Source organism: Manis pentadactyla, chromosome 6 (assembly GCF_030020395.1).
Source record: "Manis pentadactyla isolate mManPen7 chromosome 6, mManPen7.hap1, whole genome shotgun sequence".
NCBI lineage: Eukaryota > Metazoa > Chordata > Mammalia > Pholidota > Manidae > Manis > Manis pentadactyla.
The window spans coordinates 116,707,645-116,731,970 of NC_080024.1; the positions used below are offsets into that span (position 1 = coordinate 116,707,645).

Here is a 24,326-nt window from a genome sequence, read left to right on the forward strand (position 1 = left end):
TACTACTCACTTCTCAGTGTCTGTGAGTCTAATGCTGTTTTGTTCCTTCTGTTTTGCTGTTTTTATATTCCACAAATAAGTGAAATCCTATGGTATTTGTGTTTCTCCACCTGGATTATTTCAATGAGCATATTACCCTCTAGATCCATCCATGTTGTTGCAAATGGCAGGATTTCTTTTCTTTTTGTGGTTGAAGAATAATCCATTGTATATATGTACCACATCCTCTTTATCCATTCATCTGTTGATGGGCACTTAGGTTGATTCCATATCTTGGCTGTTGCAAACAGTGCAGCTGTGCATATGTCTTTGAATCAGGGATTTTGTTTTCTTTAGGTAAATTCCTAGGAGTGGAATTACTGGGTCACATGGTATTTCTATTTTTAGTTTTCTGAGGAATCTCCATACTGCTTTCCACAGTGGTTGCACCAGTTTGCAGTCCCACCAACAGTGTAGGAGGGTTCCTATTTCTGCACAGCCTTGCCAGCATTTGTTGTTTCTTGTCTGTCCATTAGAATGGATAGTAGCCATTCTTACTGGTGTGAGGTTATATGTCATTGTGGTTTTAATTTGCATTTCCCTGATGATTAGTGATGTGGAACATCTTTTTATGTGCCTGTTAGCCATCTGTAGTTCTTTGGAGAAATGTCTGTTCAGGCCCTCTGCCCATTTTTTTAATTGGGTTATTTGGTTTTTGCGTGTTGAGGCATATGAGTTCTTTATATTTTGGATGTTAACCCTTTATCAGATAAGTCATTTAAAAATATGTTCTCCCATACTGTAGGATGCCTTTTTGTTCTGCTGATGGTATCCTTAGCTGTACAGAAGCTTTTTAGTTTGATAAAGTCCCACTTGTTCATTTTTTATTTTGTTTCCCTTACCCAAGGAGATGTGTTCAGGAAAAACTACTGTTTATATTCAAGAGATTTTTGCCTATGTTTTCTTCTAAGAGTTTTGTGGTTTCATGACTTACATTTGGGTCTTTGATCCATTTTGAGTTTACTTTTGTGTATGGGGTTAGGCAATAATCCAGTTTCATTCTCTTACATGTAGCTGTCCAGTTTTGCCAACACCAGCTGTTGAAGAGGCTGTCTTTTCCCCATTGTATATCCATGGCTCCTTTATCATATATCAATTGACCATAGATGTATGGGTTTATATCCGGGCTCTCTAGTCTGTTCCATTGGTCAATGGGTCTGTTCTCGTGCCAGTACCAAATTGTTTTGATTACTGTGGCTTTGTAGAAGAGCTTCAAGTCGGGGAGTGTAATCCCCCCTGCTTTGTTCTTCTTTCTCAGGATGGCATTAGCTATTCAGGGTCTTTTGTGGTTCCATATGAATTTTAGAACTAGTTGTTGTAGTTCCTTGAAGAATGCTATTGGTATTTTGATAGGGATTGCATGGAATTTGTAAATTGCTTTGGGCAAGATGGCCATTTGACAATATTAATTTTTCCTATCCATGAGCATGGGATAGATTTCCATTTATTGGTGTCTTCTTTAATCTCATGAGTATCTTGTAGTTTTCAGAGTACAGGTCTTACACCTCCTTGGTTAGATTTATTCCTAGGTATTCAATTCTTTTTGATGCAATTTTAAATGGAGTTGTTCTGATTTCTCTTTCTGCTAGTTCATTATTAGTATGTAGGAATGCAACAGATTTCTGCATATTAATTTTGTAACCTGCAACTTTGCTGAATTCAGTTGTTAGTTCTGATAGTTTTTTTGGTGGATTCCTTAGGGTTTTCTCTGTATAATGTCATGTCATCTGCAAATGGAGTTTAACTTCTTCCTTACCAATTTGGATGTCTTTTATCTGTTTGTGTTGCCTGATTGCTGTGGCTAGGAACTCCTGTGGTGTTCTTCTATGAAACAATGTTTAATGATGTATTCAGATAGCAAATAAGCACATAAAGAATGTTAAACCTTATTAGCCACTAGGGAAATGCAAATTAAAACCAGTATTACTACACACCTGTCATCATGGCTAAAATAAAACATAGTCACAGTGCCAAATGAAGGCTAGGATGTAGAGGAGTTATATTCTAGAGGAGTTATATTCCCAGACATTGCCAGCAGGACTGTAAAATGGTATTCAACTCTGGTGGCAGTGTCTTTAAAAACTACACACACAATTCCATTCAACTTAGCAGTCACATTCCTGGGCATTTACCCCAATTCATTCAAAAACTTACTTTCACACAAAAACATGTACATAAATGCTTACAGCTGTTTTTATTGTAATAGTCAAAAACTTGGTATATCTCTACTGTTCCTCAAGAGGTATGACTAAACAAACTATGGTACGTCCATACCATGGAATATACTACTTTACAATAAAAAGGAAAAACTGTCGATACAGGCAGGAACCTGGATGGCTCTCTATAGAAATATGAATGGAAACAGGTGATCCCATGAGGTTATGTACTATATGATTCCATTTACGTAACATTTTTAAAAATGGCAAAAATCAGAGATGAAGAATGGATTAGTGGTTGCCAGTGATTAAGGAGAGAGTGAGAGCAGGAGGGAAGTAAGTATGTGTGGCTATAAAAGACTAATAGGACAGATTTCTATGGTGATGGAAATATTCTCAGTCTTAAGAGAATCAGTTTTAAAATCCTGCTTACATTATTGTGCTAGAATTTTTCAAGATGTTACTAGTGGGAGAAAGTGGGTAAAGGATAATGGGATCTCTTTGTATTCTTTCTGAAAACTGCATGCATGGGAATATAGGATTATCTTAAAATTGAAAAGATTAACTTAAATACAATCATGTAATATGAATATTCTGATGAAACACTATTTTCTCCCATATGAGTTTATTTTTTTAGTATCATTGATGGTTCATTTGATCTTTCCTTTATTCATTCAAGGAGTCATTACTGAGCACTCAGTAAGTGCTTAATTTGACTGTACCAAGTTCAGATCAATTATTCTGAAACAAAAATCACACCGACTTGTAACTTTTTTAACTTACCACATAAAGAATATGGCCAGTTATGTTTTATTATTTAGTACCAAGTTTAGCAGCTAGTTTACTTCCTCAAAGCCAGTTTCTCTATAGATGTATTTTGGGACCTTGGTAACATTAGCTTCAAAATATTTAAAATTTTTTCTAAGGTTAAATTACTGTGGCTTGTTCTTCTTGGTGTCAAACTGATAGGCCTTGATTACACATTCATTTGTGTGTAAGAGGAGAAAAAAATGTTTTGAGTGGAATCCAGGCACTGCCAGTGAGTGCTAACTCACCCATGAAGAGTGGGGTGAGTTCTCTGGAGGCAGATGGCCTGGCAGGCCCCAGAGTTTTCCCAAAGAGATGCCATTTTTCTCTCAGTTCAACTTTGGACTTCTCTGACAACACAGATGTGGGCTCTGGGAACTTTCCAACACATAGCTTTGAGCTCAAGGCATCTCAAGCTGGGTAGAGAGCTGTGCTTGTGGGAAACCTGGAGAGTAATTGCCAGTCTTAGGTTCAGTGAAAGTCACCTCTGGGTCGACCAGAACTGTGGGGGCGTCTCTTCTTTTGCTTGCTTGCCTCCCATCCCCAGGAGAATGCCTTGCTGAATTGTGCTTTGACATAATATTAGAGGTTTTGGTGTCTAATGAATGAAATCTGGTCGTAGTTGATAACTGGAAATGAAATTTGACAACCTTAGGACTAAATGGGAGCTAATGAGTGGACGAGTTAAGTTGGGAGCCAACAAGACTTCCCCACTGTCCCTCCAAGCATATCTTATAGCACTTGCCCCATCCCGTGGTCATATACAGCCAGCACTACGTGGGGCACAGAGGCAGGAAGCATTTCCTGTGTCCTCGCAGCCCTGGTCAGTTGCGCTCACATCCTTCTTTGACCCTTTCTAGAGGACCCTTTACAACCTGGTGATCCTGATTTCCATACTGAATTGTGATTGAGGAACAAGATTAAAACCCTTCTGTGTGCTTTGAACTTTGTGGAACAATGATGAATATATGTTCCAGTGAGTTATGTTGAAGCATTGAAAGGATTTTTGCTAAAAGTATTGTTATAAATAGGTTAGACCCAGTCTGGTTCACCAGAGTTTATTTTAGCATGTGTCTGAACCATATTCTATTAATAGTTTTGTAGAAAACCCATCTCTCACTTAAACATCTTCCAACAGAAACAGTGTGATGATCTCTGGTTTCTGCTGGAGGGGATCTTAGTCATTTTTCCTGCTTGGCTACTATGGCCAAAAAGGATGCAGTTCCCCCAGGTTCCTAATGGTCTTGGGCAGGAGGGCAGTGGTAGTAGTCTGGGTTCTCTGATGGTTTGATGTAGGTCCTTAATTTTGAGGTGAGACCCCTGATACAGGCCTCAGGCCCTGACTGGGATAGCCTCTCAGATACGAGGAGGGACAATCTGGAATTGTCTTTGGGTGGAAATGTGTAAACAGTGATCGCTTGAAACTTACGCATTCAGAATGAGCAAGGTTAATACGATATGTAATCTGGTGGTGTACAAATGAATGATGTAGTATTAGGTGTACTACTGTTTTTTCTTTGTTAGTGCCATTAGAGCCACAAATTCAGAGTTATCATCTCATCTATTTTTTTTTCCCCTTCTCTTTTGTAGTCTCAAACCATGAATTATGTGGGACAGCTGGCTGGGCAGGTTTTTGTCACTGTGAAAGAACTCTACAAGGGCATCAACCAAGCCACTTTGTCTGGGTGCATCGATGTCATTGTGGTGCAGCAGCAGGATGGCACCTACCAGTGTTCGCCTTTCCATGTTCGGTTCGGGAAGCTGGGAGTCCTGAGATCCAAGGAGAAAGTGGTAAGTGCAGGCAGGGGACAGTCTGTTCTTGAGGAGGGTGAAAAGTTAGAAGGCAGCAGAGTAATTACTGTGGAGACAATGCTATGAGAAGTTAACCTTTATGTATTGCTTTTGAAGTTGCTTCTGAATTCAGGAAGTCTCTTCAAGGGAAGAAAAAAAAGCTGCAAATTATTTTGATAATCTTGTATGTTGCAACTCAGAAGAGCAAAACAGAAACTGAGTTATGAATGGGAAGGGTAGGTGCATTTAGAAAACGTTCCTTTCCCTTATGTATATAGCACTTTGAAATATTCAGGTTAATGCCTTCATTCTAGCTGTCAATGGAATAGACTCATGAGTCAAGCACACATTTGTTCAAGCAAAATCAATGCCAGATTTGCTTGTTTTGACAAAGCTGTAAAATCTCATTTGTAATCTAAATTTTGTTATTGATGCCAGGACCTGTGTCCAGATCTGACCAAAATACAAGCCCACAGGCCATAAGCTGGTTGGCTTTTATTTATTTTAGGAAAGATTCATTTGGAAAGGAAGTATCTGTGTTGGTTTTCCTTTTTCTCCCTTCCTCTTCCTTTCAGGTTGTGGAGCAGTTTGGAAAGGTTATTGGTATGTTTGTATCAATCAGTCAGAAAATAGTAACAAAACCTTGCAGGTATATAAATAGTGTTACTTTTCCTTCTGCTCATCCCCCACATTATCTACCTAAACAATGTAGGGAGATTTTGTCAGGATTTTAAAGCACAATGAAAGGTCCACTCCATTTTCTGGCATAGGAGTGTGTGTTAAGAGGACCATTGGCATAAGATGGAAACTTCTATATTTAGATTTTGGCTGTTTGCCATAGCTGATTTTATTCTTTAAAATAAAAGTTTCTAGTTAAACTTAGGTTATTTGGGAGTGAAAGAAAAGGTTTATGAGTTTCACACAAATTCTTACCACCTCCCACTCCCCTGATTAAACATCATTTTTCTAAGTGTCACAAAATCAGTTTTCCACTGGAGAGCCATGTTTCACGGTGGCAGGGTTTGTGTGGTCAGGTCTCTGTTCAGTGACCCTTTGGAAACCAAAAGTAGTCACACTATACTTAGTGAGTTGAACTTTCTGTGTAGAGCAGTGTTTAGCCACAGTTCAGCTTCTCTAGAATTTTTTCTTTCTTTCTGATAACACTAACCTATAGCACTTTCAGACTGTATCTGCTTTAGGAGATTCAACAGCAAACTGTTTATGCACTGAAATTTTCCATTAGTTATGCAATAATCTATTCATAAAATGGCTTACATGTCATTATTTATTTATTTTTCTCTGACCTGGGCTTCTGTTCAGAAGATGAGATAAGTTTTCTGGCCTTTCAAAATGGAACCTGCAGGCTGATGTATATAAGTATTTGTGTATTTGTAAATGGTGACTGGGGAGATAAGATAACTCCTTCACTCTATGTGTCCCTAATTAAGACAGTAATTTTTGTACAAAGCTACCCAAATCATTGTGTTAAATATCTTGTCAAACCCTTGAATAGGGGTCTGTCCATGAGACAGGAAAAAAAGAAAAGTTCTTAATTCCCGCTCCTTCCTGTAGTATCCCAGAAACCCAAAGAATATGTTCGGGAAGAAGTCTGGCTATTTAACCAAATCACAGCTTTGCTGTTACAATAAAACCAAAACCACGTCTGCCTTGAGGTACTCTGACAATCTGGATTAACTTTTATTTTAGGTCAGTTTGGATTAGGGAAAGCCATTTGTTGATTTTAAACTAAGATGCCAATTATGGTGACCCCTGTGATGTGGACTTAACATCATAATCACCTTAAAACCTTTGGTTAGAAAGGAGCAGTGTAATGATCTTGCCCTGCGTTGGTGTGTTCTTGTTTGATGGCAAACCAGTGCTCTCAGTATATTTCATAATTCAGGAGTTTAATCTCAGAAGATAACCTGCACTATCTTGATAGTTTTAAGCATTGATTTTATTGATTTAACACAAAAAGATTTGATTACTTCTCAAAGTTTAATAACCCAGGGTATTAGGATAGTTTCCATTGTGGATGACAAAAATCCATCTCACACCACCTTAAGCAGAAAAGGAATCTATTGGCTTGGCTAACTAAAGTCAAGGACCATTTGAATAACAAGGACTTTATTTATAGTCTCTGAAGGTGGTGTCAGAGCTCTATCTCCCTCTCAGCTCTGCTTCCCTTTGTCCATGTTTTCTTAGTATTTGAGGGCCACCAACACACCTTCAGGCCTACTTTCCATTAACTCAGTGACCCCAGTGGAAAGAGAGCTTCTCCCACCTACAGAAGTATCAGTGTTTATTACTGATTATTATAAATTATCATTAAAATATTAAATATAAAAAATTATTATAAATTATCAGACTTGGGTCACATGTATCTTGGGGAGCAGTCAGTATAGGTGAGGGTAGAATATATTGATTGGCCTGGCTTGGGTATGAGCCCTACCTCCACTGTCTGAAGCTACACCTGAAAGAGATGGTCTGAAATAGAGGATGAAAAGATCCTCAAAGGACTTCAGAGATATTCTTACCCAAAGAATGGCATGCAAGAACAAGTGTCTGCTACAGCCAGTATTTCTCAAAAGTAAGTCATTATATATATGTTATGTATGTCAAGCAAGATTAAGCCTCAGTGTAGGAAGTATGACAATGTAGGAACAAGTATTGTTTCAGAAACCAGTTTACTAGAAATAGTACATCAAAATACATGTTCTCTTTAAAGGTATTCACCTTGAGAAGTGTTTATTCCAACTCAGTGCCACCTTAAAATATTTTAAATATTTTCCCTTTGTTACCTAAAGAACATATGGCATATTCTTTCAGGTATCCTCAACATGGGCACAATTAAATGTTAAATTTAATTTTTGGAAAGAACTAAACTCCGTTTAGAGTCAAGATTGAGAATAAAATAAGTTGTCATAGTGAGAAATGTCTTATTTGATCCCTTAAAGTAAGGGCTGTAAATAAAGGATCGATTTTTCTAAGATGACTTAAAACAGACTTGAATTTGCATCCTCAAGAAGCATTATTCCATTTTCCAAGCTACATAGGATAAATAGATAGCCTCCAAAGATGAAAATTTGGAGGATAATATTAGTTCAAATCTGTTATTTTTTATTAAAGATAGAATAAATATTTCATTTGTTTTAGTGTTAAGAATTTATAAAATCAACAAAGGATTATTTTAATTGTTTTATATGTTGAATTTCTAGTTGAATAAATTAAATGTTTTATTTAAGTCATCCTGGGAAACCTAAAATTTGGCGTCGTGGAGTAAGTTTAGTTTTCCCCTGTCCCCTTGCTCTTACAGTATAGGAAAAAATTATTTCTGTACTTTTTCAGTCCTCACACACATTTTTAAGTTAGAAAACATTCTTCCTGTGAGTGTGGAAGAAACTATTACTATAGGTGCTTTAGAAGTCCTGGATGACGCTAGATGATTATGTGACTTCAATCAGTTTGTTATAAAAAAAGTTTTTACTTTACCTGAAAGGATGTTTTTTCTTAGCCCAGGAATTTAACAGCATTTTCATTTAAAAGAATTAGATTTCATATCATACCCAGCCTTTTTGAGCAGTATATAATCATGGTAATATAAACCATTAAGAAGGCTAGCTAGAAAAGGAATTAGGGTTAATTTTTGTCCTAGGGAAACTGTTTTATGCAGCCTTATCTTTTATAAAGTTAAAAAAATTAAGAAGTTTGTATAAAATAATCATTTTCTTAACATTTCTTAAATTACATAGCAATTCTTTTTACATAGGGTTTTTTAACTTATTTTATATTTAATTCTTACTTGCCTGTTTTTCCCATTTCTTTTATAATATTCATCCTTTTTTTTCCTTTTATTGTTTTATTATTAACACCCAATAAACCACACACACTCAAAGGATATAGTTTTGATAAGTTGTAACATGTATTGTACCTGTGGAAACTATCACCACAATCAAGATATGGAACACTTAGTTGTCCTGTCTTGTTAGTCTCATCCAGTTTGTGACAATTCTGTAAATTTACTTGTGGGAAGAAACTTTCAGAGTATGCAGGTATCCTGTTTTTCATCATACTTTCTCACCCATGAATTTTAGCACACACTGATGAACTTTGCCTGCAACAATTATTACTGTGGCATTTGCCAAATGATGATTTTCCATTTCCATCCTTCCTCTACTCCATTTATTAATTGAAATTCTGTATTGAACAGCTATCCTTCTCTTCTGTTTTCTTACTCAATTATTTATTTAGAAATTAAATTTACTTTATAATGAGTTATACTCTATTAAAAATCATCTCTTATTTATTTAGTTGCTCAAATTGACGCAGATTTGGCAGTCAGTCATTTTATTTCTCTGAGGAGCCCTAGTTCCTTTTATTGGAGAACAGTATCTAGAAACAAAGGATCTGGTTATTAGGTGTGCTCATTACTGCTGCGCTGTCATTGCTTCTAGGCCCACTCAGCGGGCAGAGGAAGAATATCTATGTATGTGTATATATACCCACATCTTCATCTGTCTCAGAATTATGAGTTCACATGGACGCCTCTGATCCCAATCCATCACCACAGGGTTCCTTGTCATTTCCTTATTTTAACTCCTTTCTCTGACAGAAATATGCCTCATTTTCCACAATATGCTTACTTATTTGCTCAATCCTAGCATATCATATACATAAAATAGCTTCAGAATTGTTAAGCTGCATCTCTGTGCCTAAAAAAACAATACTAACTACTGTACAGTACTAACATTTTTTTAATCTTTAGACTTAGTATATTTAGTTAGAATACTGTTTTCCAAAGTTACTTTTAATGTGGTTATGTTATTCATGCATAGGATTTTGGTAAGAAGCCTTTTGACAACATACGCCAACAATATTTTTTTGTGTGTGAGGTGTTACTTATCATTACCTGGTTCTTGGGAAGATGGAGTTGCCTTCAGTGACCAGATGTGAACCAGCACTCAGTCACTGGTCAAAAGGGATAATTGGTCCTCACTGATTTTTTAGTGGATCAAAAAATCCAGTGGATCGTGCTATTGTTTCTACCATAAGAGCCTTCCAGAGCTAAGTACACTTAGATTATGGACTGTTCTATATCTGTCTATATCTTTATACATTTTCATCTTCATATCCCTGAACATTCTAAAACGGGAGTTTACGGGTTTATCTGTAAGACTTGAAAGTTTGTATTCATTTATTGTAAGGTATTTAAAATACCTATTCACAGCCTACAGATAAAAGACTACATTATTCTTAAATGATATAGTAGTATTTAATTTTTATATATATAAAGTATTATATATAAATAGTCCTCACTTTGCATGGTAGTATAGAACTTTAAAATGACTAGGCAAGCTGAAACCATGCAAAGCAAGCTTTTAATCACTGAGAAAAAACAGGATTCTTCTGTGATCTGTATACATTTTAATCAAAACTTTAAAAATTCTGTCAGTTATAAATATATAGGAAAATAAAAAATATAAAATAATGTTTAGTACACTGTGATGTAAAACATTTAGAAACTGAGAACTATGGTGTCCCTTTTTCTTTGTAAAAAACTTATTAAGACTAGTTTGAACAGTGCTTGCTTTCTTGATACAAAACTTATGATGTGGAACAAGCATCTTTTCATGGTCGTAGCAAATTACCATACAGTACGTTTCAATCAGCTTCCAGTTTTTCATCCTTTAAGCTTTTGATGTCAGGAAGTATGACATGACGTATTTCAATGTCATGAAGTGTGAACTGTGAGAGTTCCTTCAACGTGAAGTTTTTTGCACATGTTATTTCCTCTGGAACATCTCTGTCCTTTTGTTGCAACCACTTTCCTCTTCTGTGTGGTTAAGCTCACCTTCACCAGATTCCTCTGGCTGTGCATCTTGAGCCCCTCACATGGTGGCAGGGTCATTGTTCCCGTGCGCATCTGTTCTGTGACTCTGTTTACATTCCGATACTATTAACTTCTTTTGTTTCCCTTGCCCGGGGAGATATGTTCATGAAGAAGTCGCTCATGTTTATGTCCAAGAGATTTTTGCCTATGTTTTTTTCTAAGAGTTTTATGGTTTCATGGCTTACATTCAGGTCTTTGATCCATTTCGAATTTACTTTTGTGTATGGGGTTAGACAATAATCCAGTTTCATTCTCTTGCATGTAGCTGTCCAGTTTTGCCAACACCAGCTGTTGAAGAGACTGTCATTTCCCCATTGTATGTCCATTGCTCCTTTATCGTATATTAATTGACCATATATGTTTGGGTTAATGTTTGGAGACTCTATTCTGTTCCACTGGTCTGTGGCTCTGTTCTTGTGCCAGTACCAAATTGTCTTGATTACTGTGGCTTTGTAGTAGAGCTTGAAGTTGGGGAGCGAGATCCCTCCCACTCCTTCTTCATTCTCGGGATTGCTTTGGCTATTTGGGGTCTTTGGTGATTCCGTATGAATTTTAGAACTGTTTGTTCCAGTTTGTTGAAGTATGCTGTTGGTAATTTGATAGGGATTGCATTAAACTGTAGATTGCTCTGGGCAGTATGGCCATTTTGACAATATTAATTCCTAGCCAAGAGAATGGGATGAGTTTCCATTTGTTAGTGTCCTCTTTAATTTCTCTTAAGAATGTCTTGTAGTTTTCAGGGTATAGGTCTTTCACTTCCTTGGTTAGGGTTATTCCTAGGTATTTCATTCTTTTTGATGCAATTGTGAATGGAATTGTTTTCCTGGTTTCTCTTTCTATTAGTTCATTGTTAGTGTATAGGAAAGCCACAGATTTCTGTGTATTAATTTTGTATCCTGCAACTTTGCTGTATTCCGATATCAGTTCTAGTCATTTTGGAGTGGAGTCTTTAGGGTTTTTTATGTACAATATCATGTCATTTGCAAATAGTAACAGTTTGACTTCTTTACCTATCTGGATTCCTTGTATTTCTTTGTTTTGTCTAATTGCTGTGGCTAGGACCTCCAGTACTATGTTGAATAACAGTGGGGAGAGTGGGCATCCCTGTCTTGTTCCCAATCTTAGAGGAAAAGCTTTCAGCCTCTCGCTGTTCAGTATGATGTTGGCTGTGGGTTTTTCATATATGGCCTTTTATGTTGAGGTACTTGCCCTCTACACCCATTTTGCTGAGAGTTTTTATCATGAATGGATGTTGAATTTTGTCGAATGCTTGTTCAGTGTCTATGGAGATGATCATGTGATTTTTGTCCTTCTTTTTGTTTATGTGGTGGATGATGTTGATCGATTTTCGAATGTTGTACCATCCTTGCATCCCTGGGATGAATCCCACTTGATCAGGGTGTATGATCCTCTTGATGTATTTTTGAATTCTGTTTGCTAATATTTTGTTGAGTATTTTTGCATCTACATTCATCAGGGATATTGGTCTGTAATTTTCTTTTTTGGTGGGGTCTTTGCCTAGTTTTGGTATTAGGGTGATACTGGCTTCATAAAATGAGTCTGGAAGTATTCTCTCTTCTATTTTTTGGAAAACTTTAAGGAGAAATGGGTATTATGTCTCCTCTGTATGTCTGATAAAACTCCATGGTAAATCCTTCTGGCTCGGGAGTTTTGTTCTTGGGTAGTTTTTTGATTACCGCTTCAATTTAATTGCTGGTAATTGGTCTGTTTAGATTTTGTGTTTTTTCCTTGGTCAGTCTTGGAAGGTTGTATTTTTCTAGGAAGTTGTCCATTTCTTCTAGGTTTTCCAGGTTGTTAGCATATAGGTTTTTGTAGTATTCTCTAATAATTCTTTGTATTTCTGTGGGGTCTGTCATGATTTTTCCTTTCATATTTCTGATTCTGTTTATGTGTGTAGATTCTCTTTTTCTTTTTTTTAGTATGGCTAGGAGTTTTTTCTATTGTTTATTTTCTCAAAGAACCAGCTCTTGGTTTCATTGATTTTTTTCTACTGTTTTATTCTTCTCAATTTTACTTATTTCTTCTCTGATCTTTATTATGTCCCTTCTTCTGCTGACTTTAGGCCTTATTCTTCTTTTTCCAATTTCAATAATTGTGTCTTTAGACTATTCATTTGGGATTGTTCTTCCTTCTTTAAATATGCCTGGATTGCTATATACTTTCCTCTTAAGACTGCTTTCGCTGCGTTCCACAGAAGTTGGGGCTTAGTGTTGTTGTTGTCATTTGTTTCTATATATTGCTTGATCTCTATTTTGATTTGGTCGTTGATCCATTGATTATTTAGGATAATGTTGTTAAGCCTCCATGTGTTTGTGAGCCTTTTTGCTTTCTTTGTACAATTTATTTCTAGTTTTATACCTTTGTGGTCTGAGAAGTTGGTTGGTAGAATTTCAATCTTTTTGAATTTACTGAGGCTTTTTTTATGGCTAGTATGTGGTCTATTCTGGAGAATGTTCCATGTGCACTTGAGAAGAATGTGTATCCTGTTTGCTTTTGGGTGTAGAGTTCTATAGATGTCTATTAGGTCCATCTGTTCTAGTGTGTTGTTCAGTGCCTCTGTGTCCTTACTTATTTTCTGTCTGGTGGATCTGTCTTTTGGAGTGAGTGGTGTGTTGAAGTCTCCCAAAATGAATGCATTGCATTCTATTTCCTCCTTTAATTCTGTTAGTATTTGTTTCACATATGTTGGTGCTTCTGTATTGGGTGCATATATATTTATAATGGTTATATCCTCTTGTTGGATTGATCCCTTTATCATTATATAATGTCCTTCTTTATCTCTTGTGACTGTCTTTGTTTTGAACTCTATTTTGTCTGATACTAGTACTGCATCACCTGCTTTTTTCTCCTTGTTGTTTGCGTGAAATATTTTTTTCCATCCCTTGGCTTTAGTCTGTGCATGTCTTTGGGTTTCAGGTGAGTCTCTTGTAAGCAGCATATAGATGAGTCTTGCTTTTTTATCCATTCTATTACTGTGTATTTTGATTGGTGCATTCAGTCCATTTACATTTAGGGTGATTATTGGAAGATATGTACTTATTGCCATTGTAGGCTTTAGGTTTGTGGTTACCAAAGGTTCAAGGTTAGCTTCTTTACTACCTTACCATCTAACTTAACTCCCTTATTGAGCTATTATAAACACAGTCTGATGATTCTTTATTTCTCTCCCTTCTTATTCCTCTTCCTCCATTCTTCAAAGTTGGGTGTTTTGTTCTGTGCTCTTTTGTATTTCCTTTGACTGCTTTTCTGGGTAGTTGATTTTATTTTTTGCCTTTAGTTAGTATTTGGTTGGTGTGCTTTCTTTGCTGTGATTTTATTTTCTCTGGTGACATTTGTTTAGCCTTAGGAGTGCTCCCATCTAGAGCAGTCCCTGTAAAATACCCTGTAGAGGTAGTTTGTGGGAGGCAAATTCCCTCAACTTTTGCTTGTCTGGGAATTGTTTAATCCCTCCTTCATATTTAAATGATAATCGTGCTGGATTCAGTATTCTTGGTTCAAGGCCGTTCTGTTTCATTGCATTAAGTATATCATGCCACTCTCTTCTGGCCTGTAAGGTTTCTGTTGAGAAGTCTGATGATAGCCTTTGTAGGTGACCTTTTTTCTCTCTCTCTGGCTGCCTTTAATACTCTGTCCTTGTCTTTGATCTTTGCCATTTTAATTATTATGTGTCTTGGTGTTGCCCTCCTTGGGTCCCTTGTGTTGGGAGTTCTGTGTGCTTCCGTGGTCTGAGAGGCTATTTCCTCCCCCAGTTTGGGGAAGTTTTCAGCAATTATTTCTTCAAAGACACTTTCTATCCCTTTTTCTCTCTCTTCTTCTTCTGGTATCCCTATAATGCGGATATTGTTCCGTTTTGATTGGTCACACAGTTCTCTTAATATTCTTTCATTCCTGGAGATCCTTTTATCTCTCTCTGCGTCAGCTTCTCTGCGTTCCTGTTCTCTAATTTCTATCCCATCAATGGCCTCTTGCATCTTGTCCATTCTGCTTTGAAGTCCTTCCAGAGTTTGTTTTATTTCTGTATTCTCCCTCCTTAGGTCTTGCATATTTCTCTGCAAGTCCTTCAGCATGGTTTGACCTTTATTTTGAATTCTTTTTCAGGAAGATTGGTTAGGTCTATCTCCCCGGGTTCCCTCTCAGGGGATGTCTGTGTGACTCTGGTCTGGATCAAATTCTTCTCCCTTTTCATGGCGATGGGCAGAGGGCGCATGTGTCAGCTGAGAGAACAAAATCCCTTCCTGCTTGCTCCTCATGTTCCTCTCCTGGGAGAACGGCGACCCCTAGCCACTTTTACTGGGCAGCTGCACGCAGATGGGGTCTCTGATTCTTGCCCAGGCCACTGTGGAGCTCTGTGCGGTTGCTGTGCGTGTGACTGCTTTCAGGCTGTGACTCCGCTATGGTGGGGCTGCGCCAGAGCGGGAATGGGCAGGAGGATGTTTATCACCATGAGGGGCCTCCGAGCAGTGCTGCCTCCTAGGGGGTTAGGGCGCCTGGAGTTACCTGGGATTCCCAGCTGCTGGGCCGAGTGTCCCGCGACGCTTCCATCCAGCAGTGGGGTCCCTGTCCCTTTAAGACTTTCAAAGAGCACTCGCTTTTCTTTTGTCCCAGGGGCGCCAGCTGCGGGGACCTGCTCACAGGTCGTACTGTCCTGGTTTCTTAGTTTTCAGCACCCCACGCACGCACTGTGTCTGCACTCTGGTGCGGATGGCTGGGGCTGGGTTTTCAGCAGTCCTGGGCTCCCTCTCCCTCCTGGCTCCGACTCCTCTCCTCCCGCTGGGAGCTGGGGTGAGGGGCGCTTGGCTCCCGCCTGGCCCAGGCTTGTATCTTACCCCCTTCGCGAGGCGCTGGGTTCTCGCAGGTGCGGATGTAGTCTGGCTGTTGTCCTGTGTCTTCTGGTCTCTCTTTTAGGAGTAGTTGTATTTTCAAAAAGATATATGTTTTTGGGAGGAGATTTCCACTGTCCTACTCATGCTGCCATCGTGGCTCCTCCCTTATTAACTTCTTGTTCCTTTACTTAGACCTTGGCCAATTTCTTCTTTTTTTTTTAAATTCAAGTATAGTTGGTATACAATCTTTTGTTGGTTTCAAGGATACAACACAGTGGTTCAACAGTTACCCATAAGATTAAATCTTTACCCCCACTAGTGTGGTCACTGTCAACTTAGGAAGGTGTTACAGAATCAACCAATTTCTTGTTAATTATCCATTTTTATAAAATGTCATATGGGTTTATCACTAAGAGGCAAGGAGGCAGTACAACCACAAACTTTACTGACTGTAACTGAACTGAATAACAGGTGTGCTCAACTGAGTAGTCATTGACAGACTTTGTAAAAGTGACATGATGGGCCACTGATAACAATGGGCACCTGTTACTTATCTAGTTAGCATGTGGCCAGAAGAGCTCGCAGTGATGTTTATACTTTCTCCAATAAAGAGTTAACATTACTGTGGTAACTGAAATTTGTTTATCTGTGTTCTAATCTGAACTGGGCAAGGCAAGCCTGGTGTGTACTGTAACTCTGAAAGTGCTCAAATGTTGGCAGTGACATTTCTCTTTTATGACATTTGACAAATTAAGTAATTTTTAAATTTTATGTTATAATATAGATAATAAGGTATTTACTTTCAATCTCTGGTTATCCATCCCCTATATATCAAGTTCTGGTTTTAGGATGGGATGCAAGGCAGGTAGCAGTGTTTCTCTGGAGCTGTCTTGAAGGACACCCCCAAAACTAAGTTTCGTTTGAGAAACCAAACACTTTAGATTTGGTTTAGTTTGAATGAAAGACTGAATGCTAAATCATACTTTGTTTCTCTCTTAGATTGATATAGAAATCAATGGTGAGGCAGTGGATCTTCACATGAAGTTGGGTGACAATGGAGAAGCTTTCTTTGTGGAGGAGACGGAAGAGGAATATGTAAGCTCCAGGGGTCACATCCACTTCACACATTGTATTCAGGCATCCCAAAACAGAAATGGGCAGCAGTTTTTGTGGTTAGTTGTATAGATGATTGCTGCTGGTTAGACAAGCTTCAGTTTTAGGTTGAAGAACTCAGCTATCAGCAGGGAACTGGTGGAGTATGGACTTTTCTCCACACCAAGTTTCCAGGTACAGAGAGCATGCAGAAGACCTTGGCACTTGCTGTTCTTCTACAGGAAGGCACATCTTTTTCTCTGTCTTTAATGAGCTTTCTTATTTAGTGTCTGTTACAGTTTACACCTTGACTTGAGTACATTCTGTTCTGCCTAAGTAATCAAGGCATATCTCTTCAGGCTGTGAGTATGTTGTTTGTACACAGGTGACCTTTAAACTTGGAAAACGTTTTTACTGTTTGGTTAGGGACGTTGTATCCCTAACCTGAGATAGCCATTTGAATTAGATTGTCATGCTTACAAGAGGTTTAAATTAATTGACCTATACCCTTCATAAATGATTATTGCATGTTTAGCTTACTTCAGCAAGAGAGCACATTTTTTCTCCCTGCTAAAGATACACTCCTCTGTATCCACTGATTTGAATGGTGGTAAACTGTTCTTGATGGATTTAGTGTGGATCTTTTTAAAAATTCTTAGATGGCATCATGTTCCATCATAAAGAATAAAATCTCAGCAAAAATTATAACCTTCAAGTTTGAAGTATACAACACTACTTTTTTTGGTTCTGAAGATGAACTGTCAGTTTGATGTCATAAATTCACGAAGAAAAAAATCACCAAGAAATAATAGCAGAATGGGATTGCTTATCAGTTTTTAGTTTAGGAAGAAGCCAACAACTTAGAACTAGTATGTAAAGCAGCATTGAAGAGTATGGTTATGAAGAGGAACCTTACCAGACCAGTATTTTCTCTAGTCCCTTAATTACTTGTTTTTGTATTACCTTGTTTGCATTTATTTGGCCTAAGTAAAATTTTCCTCTCAGAGACAGAGTCAAAAGGCAGAATGAAACAATAAATGAGTTAACACAAGAATAAAATGTTTTTGATATTTCTTAAACTCATGTATAATTCATAATATGGATTGGTCTTTGTATAAATCAATAAATGAGAATAGTAGGTTTATTGACAGTTTGTTATGTGGGTCTCATGGTCAGTTCTGATGATTCCATTCAAAACTATGTTGAGCAAGATCAGCGTGGAGCGTGCCAATCCCCTGCCATTCCGCTGCTCTTCAGGAGGTCATAGGTTTAAGGGGAATAAACATCATCAAAACTTACCTGGCTTCCATTTATTTACCTTTTTTGTTTCTCTCAACCTTTACTCTTCTAAACTATATGACATTAACATCCCTGCCTGTCAAGTCAGTTTTTCTAGATCTAACTGCCTTTGTAATAGCTGCACAATGTTCTGTAGTATGGAGACAGCACAATTTAACTGTTCTTGTATTGATAGATATTAAGGATTATTTCTATTTCACACCTTGCAGATGTTGCTATAATAGAACCAGAGAACACTATCAGAGACAAAATAGCCTTTAAGAAGTACAAGTAAACTTTATAAGGCCTTGGGAGTCAGAGACCACAACCTGCCACCTCAGTGCCTGGGGAACGCAGATTTTGCTTTGGTAAACAAAGCTTCCACTTCAGGGCAACATGTTTACCAAAGCAAAATTCAAAAATTTAATTTAAAACAGTGATGGAAACCCATTCATTTTCAGGATTATTATGTAAAAAGTTAAGTATTCTATATTATTTGAAGTTAACTTAGATCTCCATTACCTACCTCCCATTTTCCACAATACAAAAGAATAAAGCCAATAACTAAGACATTAATTCCGTGAATACTAATTTGTTTGTTTATTTGGTATTTTTATGTGTTTAATTATTTCTATTGGGCCCTCTTTTCCTCATTTGAATTCCTGAAAGAATATCTTAACTGATTTAAGATTTAAAAGTCCACTAGTTTCATTTGTTAACAGGATATGGTCTCTTAATTATAATCACTTTCCTCCACTCTCGATTAATTGGGCAAACACAGGCATTAACCACTCTAAATTTTACGTCATTCCTTGCTTCACTTCCCTCTCCTACTGTCCTTTGTCTGATGGGGTGTTCCTGACCCCTGTTTTCTGCTTTATCCTGTTACCTTTGTAAATTCTTGACAGAGTATTTTGTAACGCCCCTGGAATGCTGTTGCTGCTTTGAACTTCTCTTTACAGAGATTTTAATGGCTCTGCTTTAATTCTAGCTTACTTGTACTCCCGCTGATTTGGTATATCAGTTCCTCCAAATGTGTTCAGTCAGGTGGACTGCCTGAGCCCATGCTTAGCTGGGTACAGCAGGTGAAGACCCGTTCAGAGTAGAGTGGCAGTGCTCTAGTTCAGTGTGACACTCTCACCTTTAGGGACTGTGTATTCTTTCTACTACTCTGACAGTATAGGTATGCAAAGAATTCGTTATTATGATTCACTCTTCATTTTGCTGTGGACAACTTTATCCATGTTCTCTTTAAGGAAAAGCTTCCTGCTTACCTGGCCACCTCACCAATTCCCACTGAAGATCAGTTCTTCAGAGAGATTGACACCCTTTTGGTGAAGCCTGGTGGAAGTGAAAGACCATCTCAGGGTTCAGACATCTCACACATCTTAGAAACAGAGATACTTTTCACTTCAAGTTCTGTGAAAAAGAAAAAACGAAGAAGAAAGAAGTGCAAACAGGATGGTAAGAAGGAAGACCAGGCCGTGTCCCCTGCCTCAGAAGACACTGTGGATGTGGACCTAAGCTCTGACGATGACAAGGGGGCCCAGTCAGCAAGGTAGGGCTCTCAGTCTGCAAGGTTCTTGGCCTGGGGGGCTCTGGGGCCAGCAGGTGCTGCATGGCTGTGCATGGTGCAGGCAGAGCTCAGGCACAGTATGCTGCTGTACTTTCTTCTGTGGATCTACAATGTGAGGTTTGGACTTGTTTTTCCCCTTGACAGTTTATTGTGAAATCAAGTGGGAGAGGCATATTCTTTTTCCCTTTCTGCAAGTCTGCAAAACTTGCTGTCAGGGATCCTGCTGTTGTGGTACTGAAAGATTATTTGAAATTGACTGGCAGGGTGCGTCTTTTAATCCAGTGGGTTTCTAAAAGCCAAATAAGTCCTAAGTTCCAAAGAAGATCTGAAATAGTGACCTGCCCCAGGACAATATCAGGTGTATTTCTCTATTGGTGGGCCTGTGCTTTGAATCTCACCAATTCCTGAGAAGTTTAAGTGGTTTTTACAACTTTATCATTTCAACATCCTAGTTAAGTTGAAGAAGAAAGGAGGTTTTGATTTTACTTTTAGTGAGAAATCTTGATCACTGCTTATTTACCAGCTCAGTAGAAGGGCTCAAAATATATGCTGATTTTGAAGGCAGCACTGCCTGGGATTTAAAAGGTAACAGTTCGTGGTGGAACATTATATTTTTTTCCACTCAAGGTTTGTTTTGTAGAAGACAATCTTCTACCTGTACCACTCAGTGGTTGCCTGGCACTGGAAGGACTGTATGTGTTTTGGGGGTGCCTCTTTATTGATGAGCACTGGGCAAGAGACTGCTACCCACGAATGACCCTGAATTTTTGAATCCTTTTATTTCAATTGGGGTGGGTGGAGGATGGCACTATGAGGTAGATGCTGGTCCACTTGTGCAGTTTCACCTCAGCTGCTGAAAAGACCACACCCTACTTTCTGGGACAACTAGTGCTGTCAAAGAGCATCCTATTTAAATTTGTTACATTTCAAGAATTTCACTGATAATAGAAATAAAGTTAGTTGAGGCTATTTCAAGAGGCAGATCAAAGATGGAGTCATTCTTTTCTTTGTTTTGTTGAAGTATCACTGATACACAATCTTATGATGGTTTCAAATACACACCATTCACCCATGTTATCAAAGTCTTCACCCCCTCCAGCGTGGTCACTGTCCATTAATATAGTAAGATGTTAAAGAGTCATTAAGTGTATTCTCCACGGTGTACTACCATCCCCGTGACCTACCTATGCTGTGATTACAAATTATTGTGCGCCTAATGCCCTTTTCCTTCTCCCCCAGCCTCCCCCATCCCTCCCCTTTGGTAACTACTAGTCCCTCCTCGGTGTCTGTGAGTCTACTGCTGTTTTGTTCCTTCTGATTTGCTTGTTTTTATACTCCTCAAATGAGTTAAGTCATTTAGTATTTGTCTTTCTCCACCTGTTTTATTTCACTGAGCATAATTCCCTCTAGCTCCATTCATGTTGTTGCAAATGAGAGGGTTTCTTTTCTTTTTACTGCTGAAGAATAATCCATTGTGTAAATGTACTACAACTTCTTTATCCATTCATCTGTTAATGGACACTTAGGTTGCTTCCATATCTTGGCTATTGCAAACAGTACAGATATAAACATAGAGGTACATATGTCTTTTCAAATCAAGGATCTTGTTTTCTTTGGGTAAATTCCTAGGAGTGGAATTACTGGGTCAAATGGTATTTCTATTTTTAGTTTTCTGAGGAACCGCCATATTGCTTTCCACAACACTTGCACCAATTTACCTTCCCACCAACAGTGTAGGAGGGTTCCCCTCTCTCCACATCCTTGCCAGCATTTGTTGTTTCTTACCTTTTGGATGATGACCGTTCTAACAGCTGTGAGATGATATCTCACTGTTGTTTTAATTTGCATTTCCCTGGTGATTAGTGATGTGTAGCATCTTTTCATGTGTCTGTTGGCCATCTGTAGTTCTTCTTTGGAGAAGTGTCTGTTCAGGTCCTCTGCCCTTTTTTTTATTCAGGTTATTTGGTTTTTGGGTGTTGAGGCATATGAGCTCTTTATATATTTTGGATGTTAGCCCCTTGTTGGGTAAATTATTTAAGAATATATATTCTCCTATGCTGTAGCATGCCTTTTTGTTCTGTTCATGGTGTCCTTTGCTGTATTGAAGCTTTTTAGTTTGATGAAGTCCCACTTGTTCATTTTTTATTTTGTTTCCCTTGCCCAAGGAGATGTGGTTAGGGGAAAGTTCCTCATGTTTATATTCAAAAGATTTTTGCTATGTTTTCTTCTAAGAGTTTTATGGTTTCATGACTTACATTTGGGTCTTTGATCCATTTTTAAGTTTATTTTTGTGAATGGAGTTAGACAACAATCCAGTTTCATTCTCTTAAATGTAGCTGTCCAGTTTTGCAAACACCAGTTGTTGAAGAGACTGTCATTTCCCCATTGTATATCCATAGCTGTTTCATCGTATGTTAATTGACCATAGGTGTGTGGGTTTATATCTGGGCTCTCTATTCTGTTCCACTGATAAGGGTCTGTTCTTGTGCTGGTACTAAATTATTTTGATTACTGTGGCTTTGTAATACAGCTTTAAGTCAGGGAGCATAATCCCCCCAGCTTTGTTCTTCCTTCTCAGGATTGCTTTGGCTCTTCAGGGTCTTTTGTGGTTCCATATGATTTTAGAACTTTTTGTTGTAGTTCCTTGAAGAATGCTGTTAGTATTTTGATAGGGATTGCATTGAATTTGTGAATTGCTTTGGGCAAGATGGCCATTTTGACAATATCAATTATTCCTACCCATGAGCACAGGATGGCTTTCCATTTATTGGTGTCTTTAATTTCTCTCATGAGTGTCTTGCAATTTTCAGAGTACAGGTCTTTCATCTCCTTGGTTAGGTTTATTCCTAGGTATTCTATTTTTTGATGCAATTGTAAATGGAGTTGTTCTCCTGATTTCTCTTTCTGCTAGTTCATTGTTAGTATATAAAAATGCAACATATTTCTGTGTATTAATTTTGTATTCTGCAACTTTGCTGAATTCAGTTATTAGTCCTAGTAGTTTTTTTGGTGGATTCTTTAGGGTTTTCTTTGTATAATATCATGTGATCTACAAACGGTGGCAGTTTAACTTCTTCCTTACCCATTTGAATGTCTTTTATCTATTTGTGTTGTCTGATTGCTGTGGCTAGGCCCTCCAATACATGTTGAATAAAAGTGATGAGTGGGCATCCTTGTCTTGTTCCCAATCTTAGAGGAAAAAGCTTTTAGCTTTTCCCTATTAAGTGCTATGTTGGCTCTGGGTTTGTCATATATGGCCTGTATAATGTTGAGATATTTGCCCTCTGTACCCATTTTATTGAGAGTTTTTATCATGAATGGATGTTGAATTATGTCGAATGCTTTTTCAGCATCTATTGAGATGCTCATGTTATTTTTGTCCTCCTTTTTGTTGATGTGTACGATATTGGTGGATTTACAAATATTGTACCATCCTTGCATCCCTGGACTAAATCCCACCTGGTCATGATGGATGATCTTTTTGATGTGTTTTTGGATTCAGTTTGCTTTGTTGAGGATTTTTGTGTCTTATGTTCATCAGGATTATTGGTCTTTAATTTTCTCTTTTTGTGATGTCTTTGTCTGGTTTTGCTATTAGAGTGATGCTGGCCTCATAGAATGAGTTTGGAAGTATTCTCTCCTCTTCTACTTCTTGGAATATTTTAAGAAAGATGGGTACTAGCTCTTTAAATGTTTGATAAAATTTGGCTGTGAAGCCATCTGGACCAGGAGTTTTTATTTTAAGTAGTTTTTTGATTACCAATTTGATTTCATTGCTAGTAATTGCTCAGATTTTCTTTTTCTTCCTGGGTCAGTCTTGGAGTGTTGTATTTTTCTAGGAAGCTGCCCATTTCTTCTAAGTTGTCCAATTTATTGGCATATAATTTTTCATAGTATTCTCTAATAATTCTCTTTGTATTTCTGTGGTGTCTGTTATGATTATGCCTTTTTCATTTCTGATTTTCTGTGTGTGTACTCTCTTCTTGATAAGTCTGGCTAGGGGTTTATCTCTTTTGTTTATTTTCTCAAAGAGTCAGCTCCTTGTTTCATTGATTTCTTTCTACTTTGTTCTTCTCAATTTTACTTATTTCTGCTTTGATCTTTATTATGTCCCTCCTTCTACTGACTCTGGGCTTTTATTTGTTCTTTTTCTAATTTCTTTAATTGTGAGTGTAGACTGTTTATTTGGGATTGTTCTTGTTTATTAAAGGAAGCCTGTATTGCTATGTACTTTCCTCTTAGAACTCCCTAACTGCATTCCACAGGTTTTGCACTGTTGAGTTGTTGTTTTCATTTACCTCCATGTATTGCTTGATCTCTGTTTTAATTTGGTCATTGTTTCACTGATTACTTAGAAGCATGTTGTTTAGCTTCCATCTCTTTGTAGGCTTTTTTTTGTTTTCTTTGTGTAATTTATTTCTAGTTTCATACCAGTGTGGTCAAGATGGAAACATCCTTTAAAGTGGGATATTTGCATAACTAGAAGAAACTCAGTGGAAACTGGGGAGCCTTAAACTACACAGAACTTGGTCTAAACTGTGCTTTGTGAGTCTCTCTCCCTTGCTAAAGGTGGACTTCTGCCTAAATATTGCAAGGAAACCTTGCTTGTCCTTCCAGACGATGGATGAATATGTATGTACATGTATTAAGAACACTGCACCTAGGCATAAGTGGCCTTTTGGAGGGAAGAGACTTTCCTAGTTGGACAGTGTTTTAGCACAATCTTGAGTGCAAATATATAAAACATGTCAGTGATGAAAATATTTAAAATGCCCAGCAGTAACAAAAATAGACGTTTAAGACCATATCGTCAGAAAGGAATTTATTTTTTTAATCCACTAAATAGACTTGCT

The 24,326-nt window shown here is 37.8% G+C and overlaps 1 protein-coding gene across 5 annotated transcripts in view; it reads left to right on the plus strand.

Annotated features, from left to right (window-relative positions):
- LPIN2 (lipin 2) overlaps nt 1-24,326 on the plus strand; it is a 100,457-nt gene that overhangs the window by 53,012 nt on the left and 23,119 nt on the right. For all 5 annotated transcript variants that reach the window (XR_008998309.1, XM_036905850.2, XM_036905846.2 and 2 more), the window contains 3 exons: nt 4,593-4,793; nt 16,527-16,622; nt 19,154-19,455. Coding sequence is in view for 4 of the 5 variants with exons in the window: in XM_036905846.2 (XP_036761741.2) it covers nt 4,593-4,793; nt 16,527-16,622; nt 19,154-19,455 (599 nt within the window). In the remaining variant the exon portion in view is untranslated. The remainder of the gene's footprint in view (nt 1-4,592; nt 4,794-16,526; nt 16,623-19,153; nt 19,456-24,326) is intronic.